Source organism: Borostomias antarcticus, assembly GCF_949987555.1.
Source record: "Borostomias antarcticus genome assembly, chromosome: 3".
NCBI classification, from domain to species: Eukaryota; Metazoa; Chordata; class Actinopteri; order Stomiiformes; family Stomiidae; genus Borostomias; species Borostomias antarcticus.
This window is the reverse complement of record NC_140236.1, coordinates 28,006,021-28,023,340: the sequence shown is the minus strand read 5'-3', so window position 1 is coordinate 28,023,340 and position 17,320 is coordinate 28,006,021. Positions and strand designations below refer to the sequence as shown.

Here is a 17,320-nt window from a genome sequence, read left to right as displayed (position 1 = left end):
AAGCTCAATAAAGGGCAGAAATAGGTGATCCACAGGACGGTATGTGGGTATTTGTGTAGGACGGTATGTGGGTATTTGTGTGTGGTAACGAGTTGGAGTCTGGAGGGCTCGGCCTGAGTCAACAGATTGATCTGAGTCAGATCTGAGTCAACAGATTTTATCTACCCCCATCCCGCCCTGACCCCAAAGCGCAGGTGCTCACACACACAAACACACACACATGCACACAAACACTCACACCACCCAAAATAGACATTATATCAGGGTACAGAAGTGTAGGGTTATTCATGTCATGGCTTGGCACTAGTCCATATCTGAATATTTTCAATACAAATACCCATATTTTGAGAATGCCTTTAAATGGGAGCTGGATTCAGCCCCATTAACTTGAAGCAATGAGCTAAGAGAATGATGGAAAGTAATATATCTGTAGTCATTTGATGCAAACTGAATGAATGCCTAAAGAATGTTTGGATGTATTCTAATTCTTATCGATTGCCTCTGAGATGCATTATTGTCAACATGGAAGATGAATAAACATTATGTTATTGACATCTTATCTGACTGGCTTTTATCATATTTCACCTCATGATATTTTGGTTTTGTTGATCTTCCAGGCATAGCTGGACAGTGAGTAATATCCTGTTGAGAAGCCTTTCATTCCCGCCTAGGGGCAAGGTTCCATAGCAAAGTATCTGATATACTGAAATTGTTGGGTTTCAAAAATCTTTGATCACAGAAAGTGATTGCTGTCGTCCAGCGCTGGACCGGGCCCGTCCTCCCCAGAGGGTAGTGGGCTGGGCGCTGATCCGGTCCGGTCCATGAGGCGCTGGCTGTCCAGCTCTTCCGATGCATTTCAAACAAAGCAGAATGGATCCTCTTGTTTGCCACCTACTGTACATGCCTGACATGCTTGAGATGGTTGAGACAGTACAGGCAGGGGGGCTGGAACCCACTGACACCCAGCTGAAACAGCACAATTTAAAAAATGATGCCTTTGTCGACACTTCAGCTAACTGTTAAAAATATGAGTAAATGTTCTTTACATGTGTGTGCAACCATGTGTGTTGTTGCTGTCAAGACCAGAACGAAGTAAACTTTCTCTTGCTGCAGAACAAGCATGAACGTTTTCACACTCAACAATGCAAATTTCTCAAGACGATGTGCACTCATTAACCTGTGACAGGAACTGGACCATGAGACTCATGATTTAATCACTCAACCTTGAACCTTGAATCACTTAATGAATCAAGTCAAGGTTGAGTGATTATAGGTGCTGCCATCTTGTACATGAAACCTCTCAATGTGGACCAAAACCAGAAAAATGAATCATATACAAATGCATACAAATTAACTTTAACCAAATGTCATGAGATGTATGTTTATTGGTATTTAATTTAACATAAAGTAACACATTTAGAAAGTCTAAAGCATACCAATACCATTAGTTTTTTGATGGTGAAACTATTTACAAAGGCTGTTCAAGTTTTATAGAAACTGTCATCTCTCCACAGGGGGTCAAAGGGACATGAGAGTAGCGGTGTGCGTGTCTGTGTTCAAGTGTTGAACCATGTGGTCGTGGGCAACATCAGTGAAGATTACATTAGGTAATTATAACTTCTCTTCATACTGTTTATCATGTTTCATAATTACGTTTTCCCAGTTTTAAAAGAAACTAGGAACTGTACAAAACAATCAAATGTAGGACCCCAGTTGTGGAAATCATTGACCACAACATTTCCCCCACAAACAAGTGCAGAACAAAACTTAAATTGAAAAAGAAACAAACAAAACTTTTCTTTGGAATTCATGGCAGTTTGTGTGGGCTCCCGATCTTCATTCATCTTGTGTGTGTTCTTTTCCGGAGGCCTAGGCCTTCTTCATTTTGCCCATGTGCACCGCGCCGTTCTCGTGGTGAGCGGTTCCTTTGCTTGTGCCGTGGGAGGTGCCGTTGAAGGCGCCGTTCTCCCTGTGCTTGCCGTTGCGGGCCGCGGTAGACGCGCCGACCTTGCCGTTGAGGCTCAGCTTGGCCTCCTGCTTCGGCAGCCTCTTGCCCTTGATGTAGGCCTGGTACCAGAAGTTGGCGAACAGGATGAAGAAGAAGGTGCCGTACACCCAGATGAGGTGGATGAACAGCGGGACCTGGTAGTCACAGCTCTCCATGAAGTAGTACTGGGTGACGTGAAGCGACACTAGGATGAACTGAACCTGTTGGGCGGGAATGGAACAAGAGATCAGTAAAAATGAATAAGTACTGTATACAGTATAAGCAGCAAGCACCTCAAGCCTTTAAGGAGACCCACCAAGAAACAAACCAAAAATGGAGGCGGGAGGAACCTACCAGCTGGATGGCGGTCATGTACTTCTTCCACCAAAGGAACTTCTGGAACTGTGGTCCTGCAGCGGACAGGCCGTAGTAGAAGTACATGATGACGTGGACGACGGAGTTCACCATGGCATGGAAAGAGCCCATTCCACCTGTTGTAAACACGCAGAACACGTGAAAGCAATCCTGCCTACATTCCAGCCACCTGTCAAACTAACAGTTCAGCTCACAAAGAATGATTTGTTAAAGGCTAAGAGGTCTGATAAGGCAGCTCTACTGGTCTTCCTTTCCCACTGGCAAATTCTTTACTGAATACAGTACCAACAAAGTAGTTTGTTTGTCAGATTCAAGGTACAGATATGGTATTGGTGTTTATACAGTGAAGTGTGTGTGCGTGTGAGTGATCTCACCAGGGGCGTAGCTGACCCCCCACCACCAGGTCCAGGGCATGAAGGAGTGGTGGAAGACGTGCAAGAAAGTGATCTGGCCATGCTTCTTCCTGAGCACGAAGAAGACCTGAGCAACGGAGACAACAGTTCAGAGAGACGCCATCTCCTCAGCAGAGAGATTGCAAGTAAGGACACTGTTGAATCTGCAACTGTTCAATCCTTACCGTGTCCATGAGTTCAATTATTTTGGAGGCAAAGAAAAGCCAAGCCACTCGAACCATCTAGTGAGGGACAAGATAACACTGGTAAGAGACAAGATATTTACCCAGTGATCTGCATTTGCATATCTGATACAATAAAGCAACATGGAGAGCCCTAGTGTGGACTGGGACTTACTCTTAGTCCTTGGGGGCTGTCAGAGTAATCGCATGGATCACATCTCCAGTTGTATGTGGTGGCCCAGCCAGACATAAGGAACTAAAGGATAAGAGGGCAAGTTCAAGTTAGATCTACTGTCTAGGCATACGGCATGACTCAACCCCACACTTTCTGTGGAGAGGCCTTACAAATAAATACAACTCTAACTTTCATCGTTCACATTAAGAGCTTAGCTCCACAGTATCCCACCTCGTAGACGATGAAAACAGACAACGCCACCAGGGCGAAGTTGTAGACTATCATGGCCTCCTTCAGCTGGAAAGGCTTGCGATTGGCCATGAGGCGTGGTCCAGCGAACAGCACGAAGAACAGGTAGCTTAGCAATATGGCTGACATTTGCACTGGGCTCTGCATCATAGGGTAAACCTTCAATCGTGGGTCTAGGTAACAAAAGGTTTAATAATCAACCAAACAGACCAGATCAGATCAAGAGTACTGCAGCTTCAAGACCATGCAGATGGTTTTTGCATTTTGTATAGATAGACAATAATGTCTGCATATCAAACACTCACCAGTTCCTGCCATGAGGTAGTCATACACCTCCATGACTCGAGAGCCGATGTCCTGTAGCATTTTAAATGGCTTCCCCTTCTAATATTGCTGCACAATAACCTGTGGAGGAACAGACGTGAATTAGTTGATTGTCATTTTGAGGTAACGCACCCAATAATGACAGGTTTAACTCATCAACTACAACCTTTCATTTGAAAATTACATTTAATCACAGAGGCCGAATCATTTCACTGTTTAGAGTTGTTTGTTGAATTGACTTGGCAGCTGGCATTGTGTGATTTTTATGTCAGATATCCAGGGAGTGTGTGTCGCTGAGGCCGCATGATTCAGCAGCAGTGGGGTAAAACCATGGGAAATAAACGAGTCGCCTACACCGGGATGCTGACAGTATCACTGATCCAACGAGCCTCCTGACCCCAGCGTGCTCCTGCCTGTCAGCCCGGCAGACATGGCCTGACTCTGGAGGGAGGCGCCACAACCAGCAGGCAGCTTCTCCTCCGTTAGGACTGCCAAGCACGGGCGGCGAGCCAACACTCATGCCCACGGCTAAAACACACATTCTCCCTCTCCCTCTCTCTCCCTCACTCTCCCTCTCTCTATCTCTCTCTCTCTCCCTCTCTCTCTCGCCAAGTGACCCCGCCAGAAACAAAGACAAATTTCAAGTTCAAAATGAAGAAACGTTTCTCTTATCTTTGTTCTTGTTCTCGTCAGAGTCTGCAGATCTAACTAATACTGACTGGAGAAAAAGATTTAAAAAATAATTTTATTTTTTACAGACAAAGGCTAATATAATATCTAGTGAAAGTCGTGGTTTTAAAAAGAGACTTCTTTACTTAGCAACAGGTAGAACAGAAGAAATCCAGTCACTGCAACATAATCAAATATTTATCCAACCACTGCAGCTCCAATGACAGTACGGTAGACATGTTTTTACAGGAATTGCTACACATACATGTGGAATCCAAGTCTGGGTATTTCCAGTCCTGACAAAGGCTCGCCATATCATGTCTCAATTCCATACAATCACCACAATGTTATTGGCCAGGGATGTGTCGTGGGCGCGGTCCCACACTATGGAGCAAGAGGGATCCATTGTTGTAGAGTGCAAACTACCTGGGTGGATTTCTCCTACCCTGGGAGTGCACATCAAGCCCACCCAAGGCCAACACCATTACTGGAATGTCAGGTGGAGCAGAGGTCACTGGGACAAAGGCATCCGATCAATAACGTGGCACAGAGTGCTATTTTAACTGACCCATCTGCATGGAGCAGGAAGCCCATCAAGCAGGGACACCTAGGTGAGACAAGCAGCTCTCATCTACAGTGGTAATGACTCACTGAACACTCTTCACAATGCTGGACATATACTCAACAGAGGTTCAATGTCAAACATGGTTCCATAGGGATTTGGCAAATCAGCCATTGAAGAAGCTAGTAATCATGCTAGTACGAAACTAGTAATCATGTAAATGTGTGTGTGTGTGTGTATTCACTGCCACTACCACCACATTTACATGTCCTATCTGCAATAGGATCAGTGGGTGCAGGATAGGGCTATATATATATAGTGTGTGTGTGTTCACACAATATACACCATAGTTACTTCTTCAGGTCTTCAGGTCAACCTTTGACCTAAATATACAGGTACAGTACTCCACTGTTGATGTTGACATGATGACAGCACTGAGGTGTCAACACCTAACCTAGCTGACATATGCCCTCGTAAAAGGTGTTGCAACATGAAATGCAATCCTAGTGACTTCATTCTAAGATAGCAAACACTCAATATCAGTAATCCTACAGGCACTGAATACAGTGTATTACGGAATTAGTAGTGTGGAATTGTAGTGTGTGATGTGATGTAATGTTATGTCACATCATGTCATGTCATGTAGCTGTTTGATGTTTCTATTGCACTTGTTGTCTTTACTGCACTTTTATGCACTGACTGTAAATATGAATTTCCTGAAAAGGACTAAATAAACTAAACTAAACTAAATTACTGATCTGCGTTGAACTACTGTAGAATGTGTCATGAGGTAGTACAGTATGAAAGTCCCGCTTCAGCCTCAACCAATACCCAAATACAAAACAGGCCTCAAGCTTCTCCTTAGCTTAGACACACACACACACGCACACACACACACACACACACACACACACACACACACACACACACACACACACACACACACACACATTAAAGGGGCAGGGGATAGGATATCACAAACTCTGGTACCTGCTGTGATCACTTGCACAGTTCAACTGAGGTTCTTGGAGGACACAGCAGGGGGCATTCACACCATTGTTAAACCACCCTATTGTTTCCATTACACATGTGATTGTGGAACATTCCTGAGCAATGTGAGTGAGGGCAACACCCTCACATTTAAACGCATGTGTTGCAGACACATCCAGTCAAAACAAATATCTGAGGGCAGAGCATAGTATTTCCACAACACAATGTCTTGAGTTACAGAAAGCAAAACATGAGTGCTTCATGCGGGTTAAATATCATATATAGCATCATATGGGGCAAAGGTCACCGCGTGCATCAGCTGGGCTCTGTATTTCAAGGGAATGGTAAATGGTAAATGGACTGCACTTATATAGCGCTTTTCCACCTTAGCTGCACTCAAAGCGCTTTACAATGGCCTCTCATTCACCCATTCACACACACATTCACACACCAATGGCGGTAGCTGCCATGCAAGGTGCTAACCTGCTCATTGGGAGCAATTCTGGGTTAGGTGTCTTGCTCAAGGACACTTCGACATGTGGACAGTCGGAGCTGGGATTCGAACCACTGACCCTTCGATCACTGAATGACCCGCTCTACCAACTGAGCTACAGCCGCCCCTTTACTGGGTACATTTGAGCACAATGGGCACATTTCAGTTTGACTCATTTCCATTCCAATACTGTATATTTCAGAGACCAAGCAAAAGGCGTTTGAGGAAACTCTTACACAAGCAGCTGTGGTCCCCTTTGGAACCGTAGAATGGGTTGAGGAGGCAGGTTCGCCTCATATTTGGACATGAGAAACATGTCTGTGTTGTGAGCATGCATCAAGGTACCAGAGTAAGGCATGCACCACGTCTGTCTTGTTCTGAGGAGAAATACTCTGACATAGAGAGATCATACAGTATGGACGTTAGATCATACAGTACTGTATCAAATGATGAAAAGGTTTGTGTCAGGGGCTAGTATTGTGACTAAGAGGGGACCTAGCGAAGGAAAAGGCACCACGGGTCTTTTTAGACCACATCCCAACGCACCAAAGAAAGTAGATACCAGTGAGAGGGAAAAATAAACCATTGGTAGAAAAGGTCGTAAAACCCCAGCTAATAATACGCAGACAAAAACAAGACAGCGTGAATTCCACCCAAAGCAATACCATCTGACATGATATAGAGGTTCAACTTGACTATGTTGTTGTTATGCAAGTTGGCTCCATAAAAGTGTGGGATAACATCACAGTACTCTCAGATCTGACAAGAGCTACACAATCTCTTCGATCTGGTTAATCTCAAGTAAATACCGCAAACAGTGCCACTGGCATGCTTTTCACTTCACTCCAATTCCTTAAACAGCAACCACATACCGGAAATAGCATTCCTACAAAGCAAGCTGACCGTTACAGTAGCCTACATTTGGGGCCTCTTAAGAATTTACTCATCCTGTTGTGACTGCTATGTCAACAATAGTAGTTTCATCCGCAGAACATGGTAACATACTCCAAGTACCGTACTACTCTGCCTCAAATCCATTAAACTGAAGTGAAATAGTGCAACTTATGTAGCCAGCCATCCAAGTTGCCCTATAGGGTCTTGGGGAGATTGAAATCTTGGTTCTTTGATAAGGCTGTCTTTGCCCCTCCCGTACTCATTCAGCTCACAGCAGACACTATGACAACAAAGCGGCTCTTTTACAACTCCCACAGAAAGGTACTCAGCGCAGTAGAAAGGGCGCGGAACATGCATTTGCTATGTGAGTACTGTCAATGAGTCATAGGCATAGGAAAAGGGAGGTATCACGAGGTAGTAGTTAATGATGAACGGACCGGCAAAGGGAGTGGACACAGGGAGAGACACAGGGAGAGACACAGGGAGAGAGCAGCCCACTAAACAACCTCCAGACAGTACAGCATCTGTTTTAACCCAAGAGTCAGCAGGGCACTCTGACTCTGTCTGCCCTCACACACAACACCATTAAAGCAAGACAGAGTCCCTCCTTGGATTCACGAGGCGCAAAGACGCAGAACAGCGAAACCGCTGGCTCGACAGGCGGGCCAAGGTGAAAGGGGAAAGGGGTTAGTTTCCTGGGTACTTTTCTGCGTTGGGTAGATGGACTCACCCCTGTGTCGCTGTGGCTTTTCTTCTTGTCAGAATGGGCAAATGGCTGCCAGCCGGGACGCCAACTCCTGTTCGCAGGAAGGCAGAGTTCTCCGTATTCTACTGGCAGGGACAGGCCAGGAGAGCAGCAGAGACAGAGAGGAAGAGGAGGAGGGTAAGACAGGGAGCGAGAGAGAACAAACTGACAGAGTGTGACTGGTACTGCTTCTCTCCAAGTCTCCACCCTTCTTGACTCACTCAGTGGATGAATAACTAGCTCAGAAAGAGGAACAGAGAGAGAGAGAGAGGGAGTGGGAGGAAGAGCGAGGAAGAGAAGGAGCGAGAGAGAGAGCAGTATTGTGTGTGTGTGTGAGAGAGAGAGAGAGATAGAGAGAGAGAGAGAGAGAGATAGAGAGAGAGAGAGAGAGAGAGAGAGAGCGTATTCTAGAGCAAGCAGGGTGAGTGCAACCGAGAGGGAAGTGGATTCTTATTTCAGCCTAGTGTGAGAAGAAAAACTTCAATAAAGAGGTGGAAGGGGACCGGCGGTTTTGAGACCGCCGCCCTGGTCTGACAGGAGTTGGACCCTGGCACACACACCCCACCCTGGGGTACACTCCCCAGACTGTGGCCTTGCCTCTGTGGGTTTGTCTCTTGGGGGCGGGTTGATAATATTATTCACCCAGGCAACGGGTGAGAAATCAGTGGCGACTCTGTTATCTTGAAGGGGGCCATTGTTACGCCTATCATCTCTCTCACAAGCCAGCACTCATAAAGCAAAGCTAACATTCACTCCACCCTCCTTCTGGAATGGACACTCCATGTTAATACCAAATGACACACATAAAATCCTGATTAAAAAACAGAAAATACCATCCAGACATTCAGAGAAAGGACACAGTCAAACGTGCTGCTCATCAAATGACAAAACGCTTCCCCTTGAATACAGAAGCATTTAGAAGAGGAAGCAGCCGGTTGATGTGATGCACTTACTGAATATCATATTAAATATCATAATACTGTTTACTCAAGGCTGGTTTTTAAATCTAACAACAGACAGCTTCTACAGTACAGTTACAAGGCTAGGACGGCGAGTCACGACTGGTATTACTTTCATACCCTTCCAGTATGGTTGTTAGAGTGTCTGCTCTCATATGAAATCTCATCATACTGCCACACCCAGCTTTAAAAGGAGGAACAGGTAGTGAGGTAATCCTCAACGCAAAACAGTTATGATAATTACTTGCCCTATTTCTGAAACACAAACTAACAGTCGGAGCTCTTGCCTGAGCGAGAGGATAGTTAGGTGGGTATTCTATCCTTTTATTTTATTTCACTTAACCTTTATTTAACCAGGATAGAGAAAATTATTAGCTTATTTACAATAGTGGCCTGGAAAAGGGCAGGCTTGAGGGAAGGTGGGAGGGGCAGATGGCGAGGGGTTTACATACCCCCTCTAGGAGTATGTACCGCACAAACCACTCCTCAGAGTGCATCAGAATATTTGTGATTCTTAAATAGGAAATAGCCTACTTAAAATCCAGAATTTACACAAGTGAACTTGTGTACTGAATTGCATTTAGTGGAGTCTGTTCGACATTCAACTCTTCCTGAAGTCCAGAACTTCACAGAAAAAAAAATTGGCATGTGACCGTGTCACATCACAGTCATCATAAATCCATGACTTTGACTCTTTCATGGTTGTTCAATGAGCAGATACGCTTCTTTGCAACAAAGTACAATGGGTTTAGTGTTAGGAAGTGACTACTTTTCCACGCAGAGTCAATGTTTCATATTATGATTTTATGTAGCAGACTGCCACTTGAGCAGAGATGTCAAGTCATTCTCCTGTCTCATCTACCGCTGAACCTCAAAGAGGTAGACTGCAATGACCAACACCATCTTAATTAATCATAGACACACTGGATCCTCATACCTAAAAAAAAAAAAAAAAGCATACAGCAATTTTAAATATCTGTCTCTTTTGAACACTAGACCCCCATTCGCTGTTTAAAAATATCAACTGTCAGTTGTGCAGACTTGTGTGTGTGTTCTTTATCTGTGACCTCTAGTGGCTGGTTTTACCAGTTGTCCTAGTCCAGTGATGAGGGGAGAGGAGGGTGGGGGTTGGTAGCTTAGTCCCTCCCATAGTTCACCCCTACCAAAACAACCCTTAGGAAAATAGATCATCTTTCTCTCGCTGACAGCATCATAAGAAAAGAAGCAGATGTGAATGTATTTGTCACATTTGTCATTATGCAAAAGGAACTAGGGCACGATAAATCCAAACAAATAAATTGATGCATGAGTAACAAGTTGGAAAGAACTGCAATGCTAGCCACTTCAAGTCTGAAAGATGTGGAACTCAGCTCAGCTAAGTCAACAACCACCAGTATGAAATACTGAGAACATGAATGGCAGTCTATGGGGCATTTGAGGGTAAATGTAAATGTGACACAATACATAGGATACTGTACATCTGCATGGAACCCTTACTTTAAAAATCCCAGGACCTTGAGGGTCTTTTTTATTGGCCACACAGGGACGGTGATTAATACACGCGGTGAACACAGCACACAACACACACACACAAGCTTCCTTCAGGTGTCACTGGTGGAAATTGTTCCCTGCATTTCTCCCATCCAAGCCGTCCTCCTCCAGGGGCAGCCAGGAGCAGTCTGCAGCCATCGTTCGTGCCACCTAGGGACCAAGTCCTCAGTGCTCAGTCCAGGTCTTGGTCAGGGGCCAAGAGCATCTGTTCCTCTGCATGTTTTTCGTTCTTTGACAGGATACCCTTGCGAACACGGGGGAACATGCAAACTCCACACAGATCTCACGCCTTCTTGCTGTGAGGCAGCAGTACTACTGTAGGTAGGTATAGGTACTGTACCACCGTGCCGCACGTGAGCGGTTTTGGGGCTCGGTGTCTTGCGCTCTAGGACACTGATGTCGGGAGCTGGGATCGAACCGGGGACCTTGCGATTCCCAACCGGCCGCTCTACCCCCCCCAAGCTATGCGCTGAACCGTTTACAGAGCAAACAGTATGCATGTCAGTGAGGTTTTGACAGGTCACAGCAGGGCCAATAAGCAGCATACCTAGATGCGATCACTGACAGAATTTCGTGTGATGGCATCACTGAACCGGTTGACCTTGACCATGTGTCTGAGTGAGGGCTTGTGCTCTAATGGTTGTACCAGTGCAGTAGGCACGTCTTCAGGAATGTATACCCGCAAGTGACACCCATCTGTGAGGACTCCTTCTGTTACACCAGGGCCTTCCCCACTCACCCCGCCCTAACCTGTCACACAAATGCCGAATACAGCACCCCAGTCTCGCCAGTCGCTACAAATTACTATAAAACACGGACATACCAAACGAGATAGTCTTCAGAATCAGTTCTTTCTGCATCACATCGTATCTTTATGGGTAGGCCTGTTTTTGGACAGGGGGGGTCCATATCCGCTTAGACCAGAAACCACAACTGCAAAGCAAACAGGCCCCAGGATGGCCCGCCCACTCAAATAAAGACAGCAAAGAGATTTCAAAGACTGAACTAAACTAATCATGGCAACAGACTGAATGTCTGACCAGCCAAGCTCTCTATAGGGGTTAAATGGGAGAATCTGTTCAGTTGGCTTAAACTCACCTCAAATTACACGAACCAAACAAAACATTAAGGCTTACTTATAAACATACAAGCAAAGACATAAACAAAGACATAAACTATCAGCATTCCAAGTAAAAGATCAAGTGTGAAACAAAAGGTATTGCTGCAACGTTTTCATTATTTTAAACAGCCAAAACTAAATCCCTAACTCCGTCTCAGGAATAATTGTTGAGTCATACTACAACTCAAACACAATAGCCTACAGGCCTGCGGATGTGGTGGTGGGGGGGGGGGATAGTTTGCAGGCCTGTGGGTGTGGTGGGAGGGGTGGGGGGGGGGATAGTTTGCAGGCCTGTTTGTGTGGTGGGAGGGGATAGTTTGCAGGCCTGTGGGTGTGGTGGGGGGGGGGGTAGTTTGCAGGCCTGTGGGTGTGGTGGTGGGGGGGAGATAGTTTGCAAGCCTGCCGGCATGGTGGTGAGGGGGGTGGTGGGGGGAAGATAGTTTGCAGGACTGCGGGTGTGGTGGGGGGGGGGAGGGGAGATAGTTTGTAGGCCTGCAGGCGTGGTGGGGGAGGGATAGTTTGCAGTTTGCAGGTGTGGTGGGGGGGGGTAGTTTGCAGGCCTTCAGCTGTGGTGGGGGGGAGGGGGGATAGTTAGCTGCGTTACCGGGCTGTGTGAAAGTGTATTTCGTTGAGGTTAGACGCAGCTGACACTAGATGTGCATGTGCAAGAATGAAAGTGCCAGACTGTAAAATGGTAGACCATCCTAAAACCATAACAGTGAAAAGTTTCAGTCCTAAAAATTAACATTAAAATGGGATGTTCCCAAAAAATGTTACCTAAACCAAAGAGGTGATCAGAGATCTGTAACATGTTTGATGCCATGTGTACGTGCATGGGTGACCCTGAAGGCAGAGTTTTAGACCAATGTGTGCCAGCCTGTCTGGCGGACAGGGCCAGGTTAAGATTATGCAACACTACACTAGTATCTGTCAGGAATGACTGGTCCATGGTATGACACACATCATTCATTCCACCAGGCTGAACCATACCTTCAAAATACAACATGGAGGTCTAAGCAACCACATATTTCCATATTGGTTCTGCAGAGCAAAAAACAAACTGAAATATGTATTATGAAATTCATAAAATTATCTGTGCAAATGATTCATGTAAATTGCAGGGCATGCAAATGTCCACATGGGAGTATTCTTTCATCTCCCCAACTAGTTGACTGACGTGACTTATAAGTACAGTAGGAGGTATTCAACATAATGCAGCTGATTCTCATTTAGTTGCATCTCCTGTGTGTCACGAGACAGTTAGGTCAGCTGATGATTTAAGACTTGCCACTGTTCATTCTTAGTGGGGTCTTACAACTACCAATGTGATGGGGCAAATTATACTAGTGTTTTTTGCGCCATCATATGGCTGTTCCAGGACATTACAGCTGCATCTGCCCTGATGAAAAGGAAAACCCAAACGGAACGAAATGAAATGAAAATGAAATTAGGCTTTTGACAAAGTACCACTGACTTACAGGGCACAGAGACAAGGCTTTGCTTGTGTGGCACATTATAGCCAATATTCAGAGACCCTACTGGTAGTTTGGACATTGAATCAACAACAGGCTCTTTAGCGGTCTGGAAAGTTGTCACAACAAACCAGAATATCATGTTGAAATTGCTCAGATAACCCAAAATAGAATAGGTCTACTTATGCACGGCACAACCAATGAACTCATCTTCTCTCCACCCAGGCGGCAGACTGCCATCTTGACTTCACAAAGCCACACACACGTTTGTGTCATGGAGTTCCCTTTCACTAAAGGTTCCTTGCACATGGCCTACTAGGAAGTTATTAGGGCTACAGCAAACTTCACTGAAGTGTAGACCTAAATTCCGTTATCTTCAGAAGCCGTTGACATTCGACACTGATCAAGCGATACCATGCATATGTCTCATCCCAGGTTTGCTTTACCATCAGGGAAATGTCACCTTTGGCACTTTCTCACAAAATGTGTGGTAGATCCAAAACTTGTTTCCAAATATTTATGTACCAACTAAAACCATTGTAGCTTGTTTATTATTTCAAGAGAACAAAAGCATTTACACAGATCCAACTTGGAAAAATGCATAACCTATTTGGCGTCTACTTTGAAAGCTCAAGGCCCTTACATGAACTCCACACACAAGAATGGAGATACAATTTTGCCAACTTCAGATAAAAGAAAACTGGACTAATCAATCCATCAGCAGACGAGGGCCAAACTCTTTCTGCAAAACCTGTCTGAGAGTAGCCCTATCAGTGGTATTTGTTTTAAATCAGTTCTACCCACACAATTGAGGCGGTTTTCTACCAAGGTAAAGTTGTTTTCATATTGGACATTCAACAGACAGTTGCATTCTGTGGCCTTAGTCAGGCTATATATACGCTGACTGCTGAAATTAAGCATTAACATATAAATGTACTGGCGGGAGAATTAGTGCGTTCACTTGACCATATTGTAGAGAGGAGAGAAGACGTCGAGCCAGAGGAGAGAGATATCTATCTGCTACCAGTTGCTAGCCTTCTTTGCTGTCAAGTCAACTACTGTCTATGTTTTCCTGCTAGGTTAGCACGTAGGGCTGGGTATCGATTCGAATTTCAAGAAACGATTTGATTCCAATTCACAAGGTTCAGAATCGATTATCACAATTCAATTCGATTCGATTCAATATCGATTCGGTTAGTGTTACTAAAACCTGTTTTTTTTAGCTGTAAACTTAATTACATGACTGCCAATACTTAATAATTAAACCCAGCCCTATGAGCACATATTGTATAGATGTGATTGTTCTTGTTCTGTGGAAGAGCTTATTTTCTGGTGTGTGAGTAAATGTTCATTCCATGTCATCAGAAGGTTAATCACTAGCTATGCTCTCAGCTATCTAGTTTAGGGATGCACCGATATGAAAACTTTGGCCCATACCGATAACAGATATTAACATTGCTGTTATGGCCGATAACTGATATTTACCGATGTCGATATGCTCTGTATAAAAACAGGTTTCTATAATGTTTTGCACATTGGACCGATACCGATATATTAAAAAATGACTAACATCGGCCGATACCGATATGATTGCCGATATATTGTGCATCCCTAATCTAGTTGAGCATAAAATGTAACTAGCTAGCTACTCAATGGTAATTGAGTTACGCTAAATGCTAAATACTCTAAACAGAACATTGTACTGTATATTTTACCCATTTTACATGGAGTTAGCGTTCACTTGACCATATTGTAGAGAGGAGAGCAGACGTTTAGCCAGAGAAGAGTCAACTACTGTCCATGTTTTCCTGCTAGCTAATGGATGGGACTGGAGCTGAGTAGACAATCATTCTTCTGGGATACTGAAGACTGTACTGTACTGCCTGCCACTAGCCTCGCGTCACCATTGCCACCTGCAGTACCGGAGAGGAATGTTTTTTTGTTTTTTTTAAATGAAGGTTAAAATACGGGAGATTTACGGGAAACTACTTAAACGGGAGGACGGCGGGAAAGAAGGGTAAAATAAGGTAGTTTCCCGGGGAAAATGGGAGACTTGACAGCTATGTACCACACCCTAAATAAATTATTTTTACAGTACTATTTAAGATCTGATTTCATTCCTGGTTATGGTAAATGCGCTATACAAATAAAGCTTTGATTGATTGATTGATTGATTCCTGGTTACAGAAGCACCTAATTTACATACATTCTTGAAAATGAGCCAGGCGCAGCCGTTGGGCTATTTGCTAATCAGTGCAGTTTGCAATACTCAGACCTGCAAACTCTGGAGTAGTGAAAAAGGTGACATACAAAACGAAAACCCTCTAGATTCACTGAAACTACCATGGTTAACATAAAAAAGGTGACTGTAGCCAAAAGGTGACAAGTTTGCAGGTCTGAATACTTTTCACCCTTTGCGTGTGCTTTGTGGATTGGATGCTATTTTTTTTGTCTCATTTGCACGGGTTTTGCCGCTGCAAAAGCCGCACAATCCTTTAGTGGATTTGGCCCTAAATTGCTTATTATAGCGCCACCTATCGGTGAATCATGGTGAGTCTTTGTGGCGTAGCTACTCGTGGTCTGTAGTTGCGACATGCTGAGTTACAGCATTTTTGGTTGAGGACTTCAAGAGTTATTCGAGGGCGTCAAGGAAAATAATAAGAATACCAACAATTACAACAGGGTTCTACGCACCTTTGGTGCTTGACCCCTAATAATTTTAATAAATTAGTAATATACTTTTTCCTGAGAATCAAAGGTTATGAAAGAAGGCTAGACATTAATAGAATAATCTGCCATCGGTTTGGGGTCAAACATTATTAAAGTTATGATCTAAGAACAATTACATATATTTTTTATTGATTTATTGATCTTTAATATTGGCTGTTTGTTAGTGACAAGTTGTGCAAGTAAGCCAGCTAGGACTACAAGAATAATCTACATTTGGTTTTGGGATATTTTATCTTAAACAGTGTAAATGTCATTATAAACCAGAAAGGTGTGTTGTTGTTATTATTAATTACATTTTTAAAAGAATTGTAGGCTGGCCGAAACACACAGGTTCCTGATTATGAGTGTACTTTTACCTCGGTCCCTAACGTGATGTTCCTGACTATTTCTTTCGTTTTTTCAGTCAATACACAAGTGTGTAGAACTAGAACGAATAAGTCAGAGGTGTTAATGTGTCAGCCGGTAACTCAACAACATTTAGTTTCTTACCCTGAAAGGTTTTTCCAGCTTGTACGTCCTATGTAAAACCTAAAATAACGGTAAGAAAACGACGACACCACAGACGACTTTCTGACGACGCCGGTAGGCGGCCGTAGTGACAGACAGTGGCTATAATGCGGATGAGGATGGGATGGTGCCGCTTTAAGTGAAATGAAAGAATAGTGCTGTCGGATTCATCGCGACTCGAATTTGATAAAGTAGGCCTAGCCTAGCCTGTCTTGACATTTCCAAGCAGGAATTAGCCTACCCCGCGAGTAGATAAACAGGATCGCAAAAACTCAACGGTATATCGTTTATAACTTGAAACAGATATGCGCAAAAGACATTCAGCCATAACAAACACAGTAGCCTAAATATTAAATTAAGGAAGTAGCCTATGCCCTCAAGTTTACCTACCTGAAGTTGCACTAATAGACGATAAGGTTTGAGATACAACCGTTGGATAGGCGTCTCCTGTAGGGTTTGTCGCTTCCTCCTCCGTCTCAGTGTGACCCAGATGGCTTCTGTCCCGCCCAGTGATGGAGCAGGAAATTGTGGGCAGTAAGCTAGTCTAGAGAAAATGGTTGAGCTCCTATTTCACTTTCAGCGTAGAGCCAAGCCGGTATGTCGGTAAGTTCCTCACAGAAAGAATGAGGCCAAGGTGTTCTTTAATTAGTTGATGTCCAAACTATCCTCCTCAAAAATTTAATTAGAATGTATGACTGTCTGTGGGCCTATGTGCTGTACAATAATTTAATGTGGCCTATTTTTTGACAATAGTTGTGCCACGGTGCCATCCCTAAATGACTACTACGTCCTGGCCACCCTACACTGCTACCATGCTGTCAAAACTGTAGGCATGGTTTTGTTTTGTATTGCGATTTATTTAAAGCAATATACACAACAGTGTAGTAGATGAACGAGATACTCTCATCCTTAAGCTCAACCCAAGTGATTGCATTTGGTGGGGT

The 17,320-nt window shown here is 44.1% G+C and overlaps 1 protein-coding gene across 1 annotated transcript; it reads right to left on the bottom strand.

The window, feature by feature from the left end:
- Positions 1-1,464: 1,464 nt before the first annotated feature.
- On the bottom strand, positions 1,465-16,829 carry elovl1b (ELOVL fatty acid elongase 1b). Its single transcript, XM_084436479.1, has 9 exons — positions 16,767-16,829; positions 8,023-8,123; positions 3,666-3,765; positions 3,343-3,533; positions 3,112-3,192; positions 2,940-2,996; positions 2,737-2,842; positions 2,342-2,478; positions 1,465-2,208 (listed from the first exon to the last, which is right to left on the bottom strand). The coding sequence occupies exons 3-9, from the start codon at positions 3,724-3,726 to the stop codon at positions 1,870-1,872; spliced, it is 972 nt and encodes a 323-aa protein (XP_084292605.1). The 5' UTR covers positions 3,727-3,765; positions 8,023-8,123; positions 16,767-16,829; the 3' UTR covers positions 1,465-1,869.
- Between the last annotated feature and the right edge of the window lie 491 nt (positions 16,830-17,320).

What these genes read in the sequence shown, in the direction of transcription:
- elovl1b (XM_084436479.1), bottom strand. Translation starts at nt 3,726, where the DNA reads ATGCTACAGGACATCGGCTCTCGAGTCATGGAGGTGTATGACTACCTC. An exon ending in TAATTGAACTCATGGACACG is followed by an intron (nt 2,843 to 2,939) that starts GTAAGGATTGAA and finishes TCCGTTGCTCAG; the next exon opens with GTCTTCTTCGTGCTCAGGAA. An exon ending in ACATGACCGCCATCCAGCTG is followed by an intron (nt 2,209 to 2,341) that starts GTAGGTTCCTCC and finishes CCCGCCCAACAG; the next exon opens with GTTCAGTTCATCCTAGTGTC.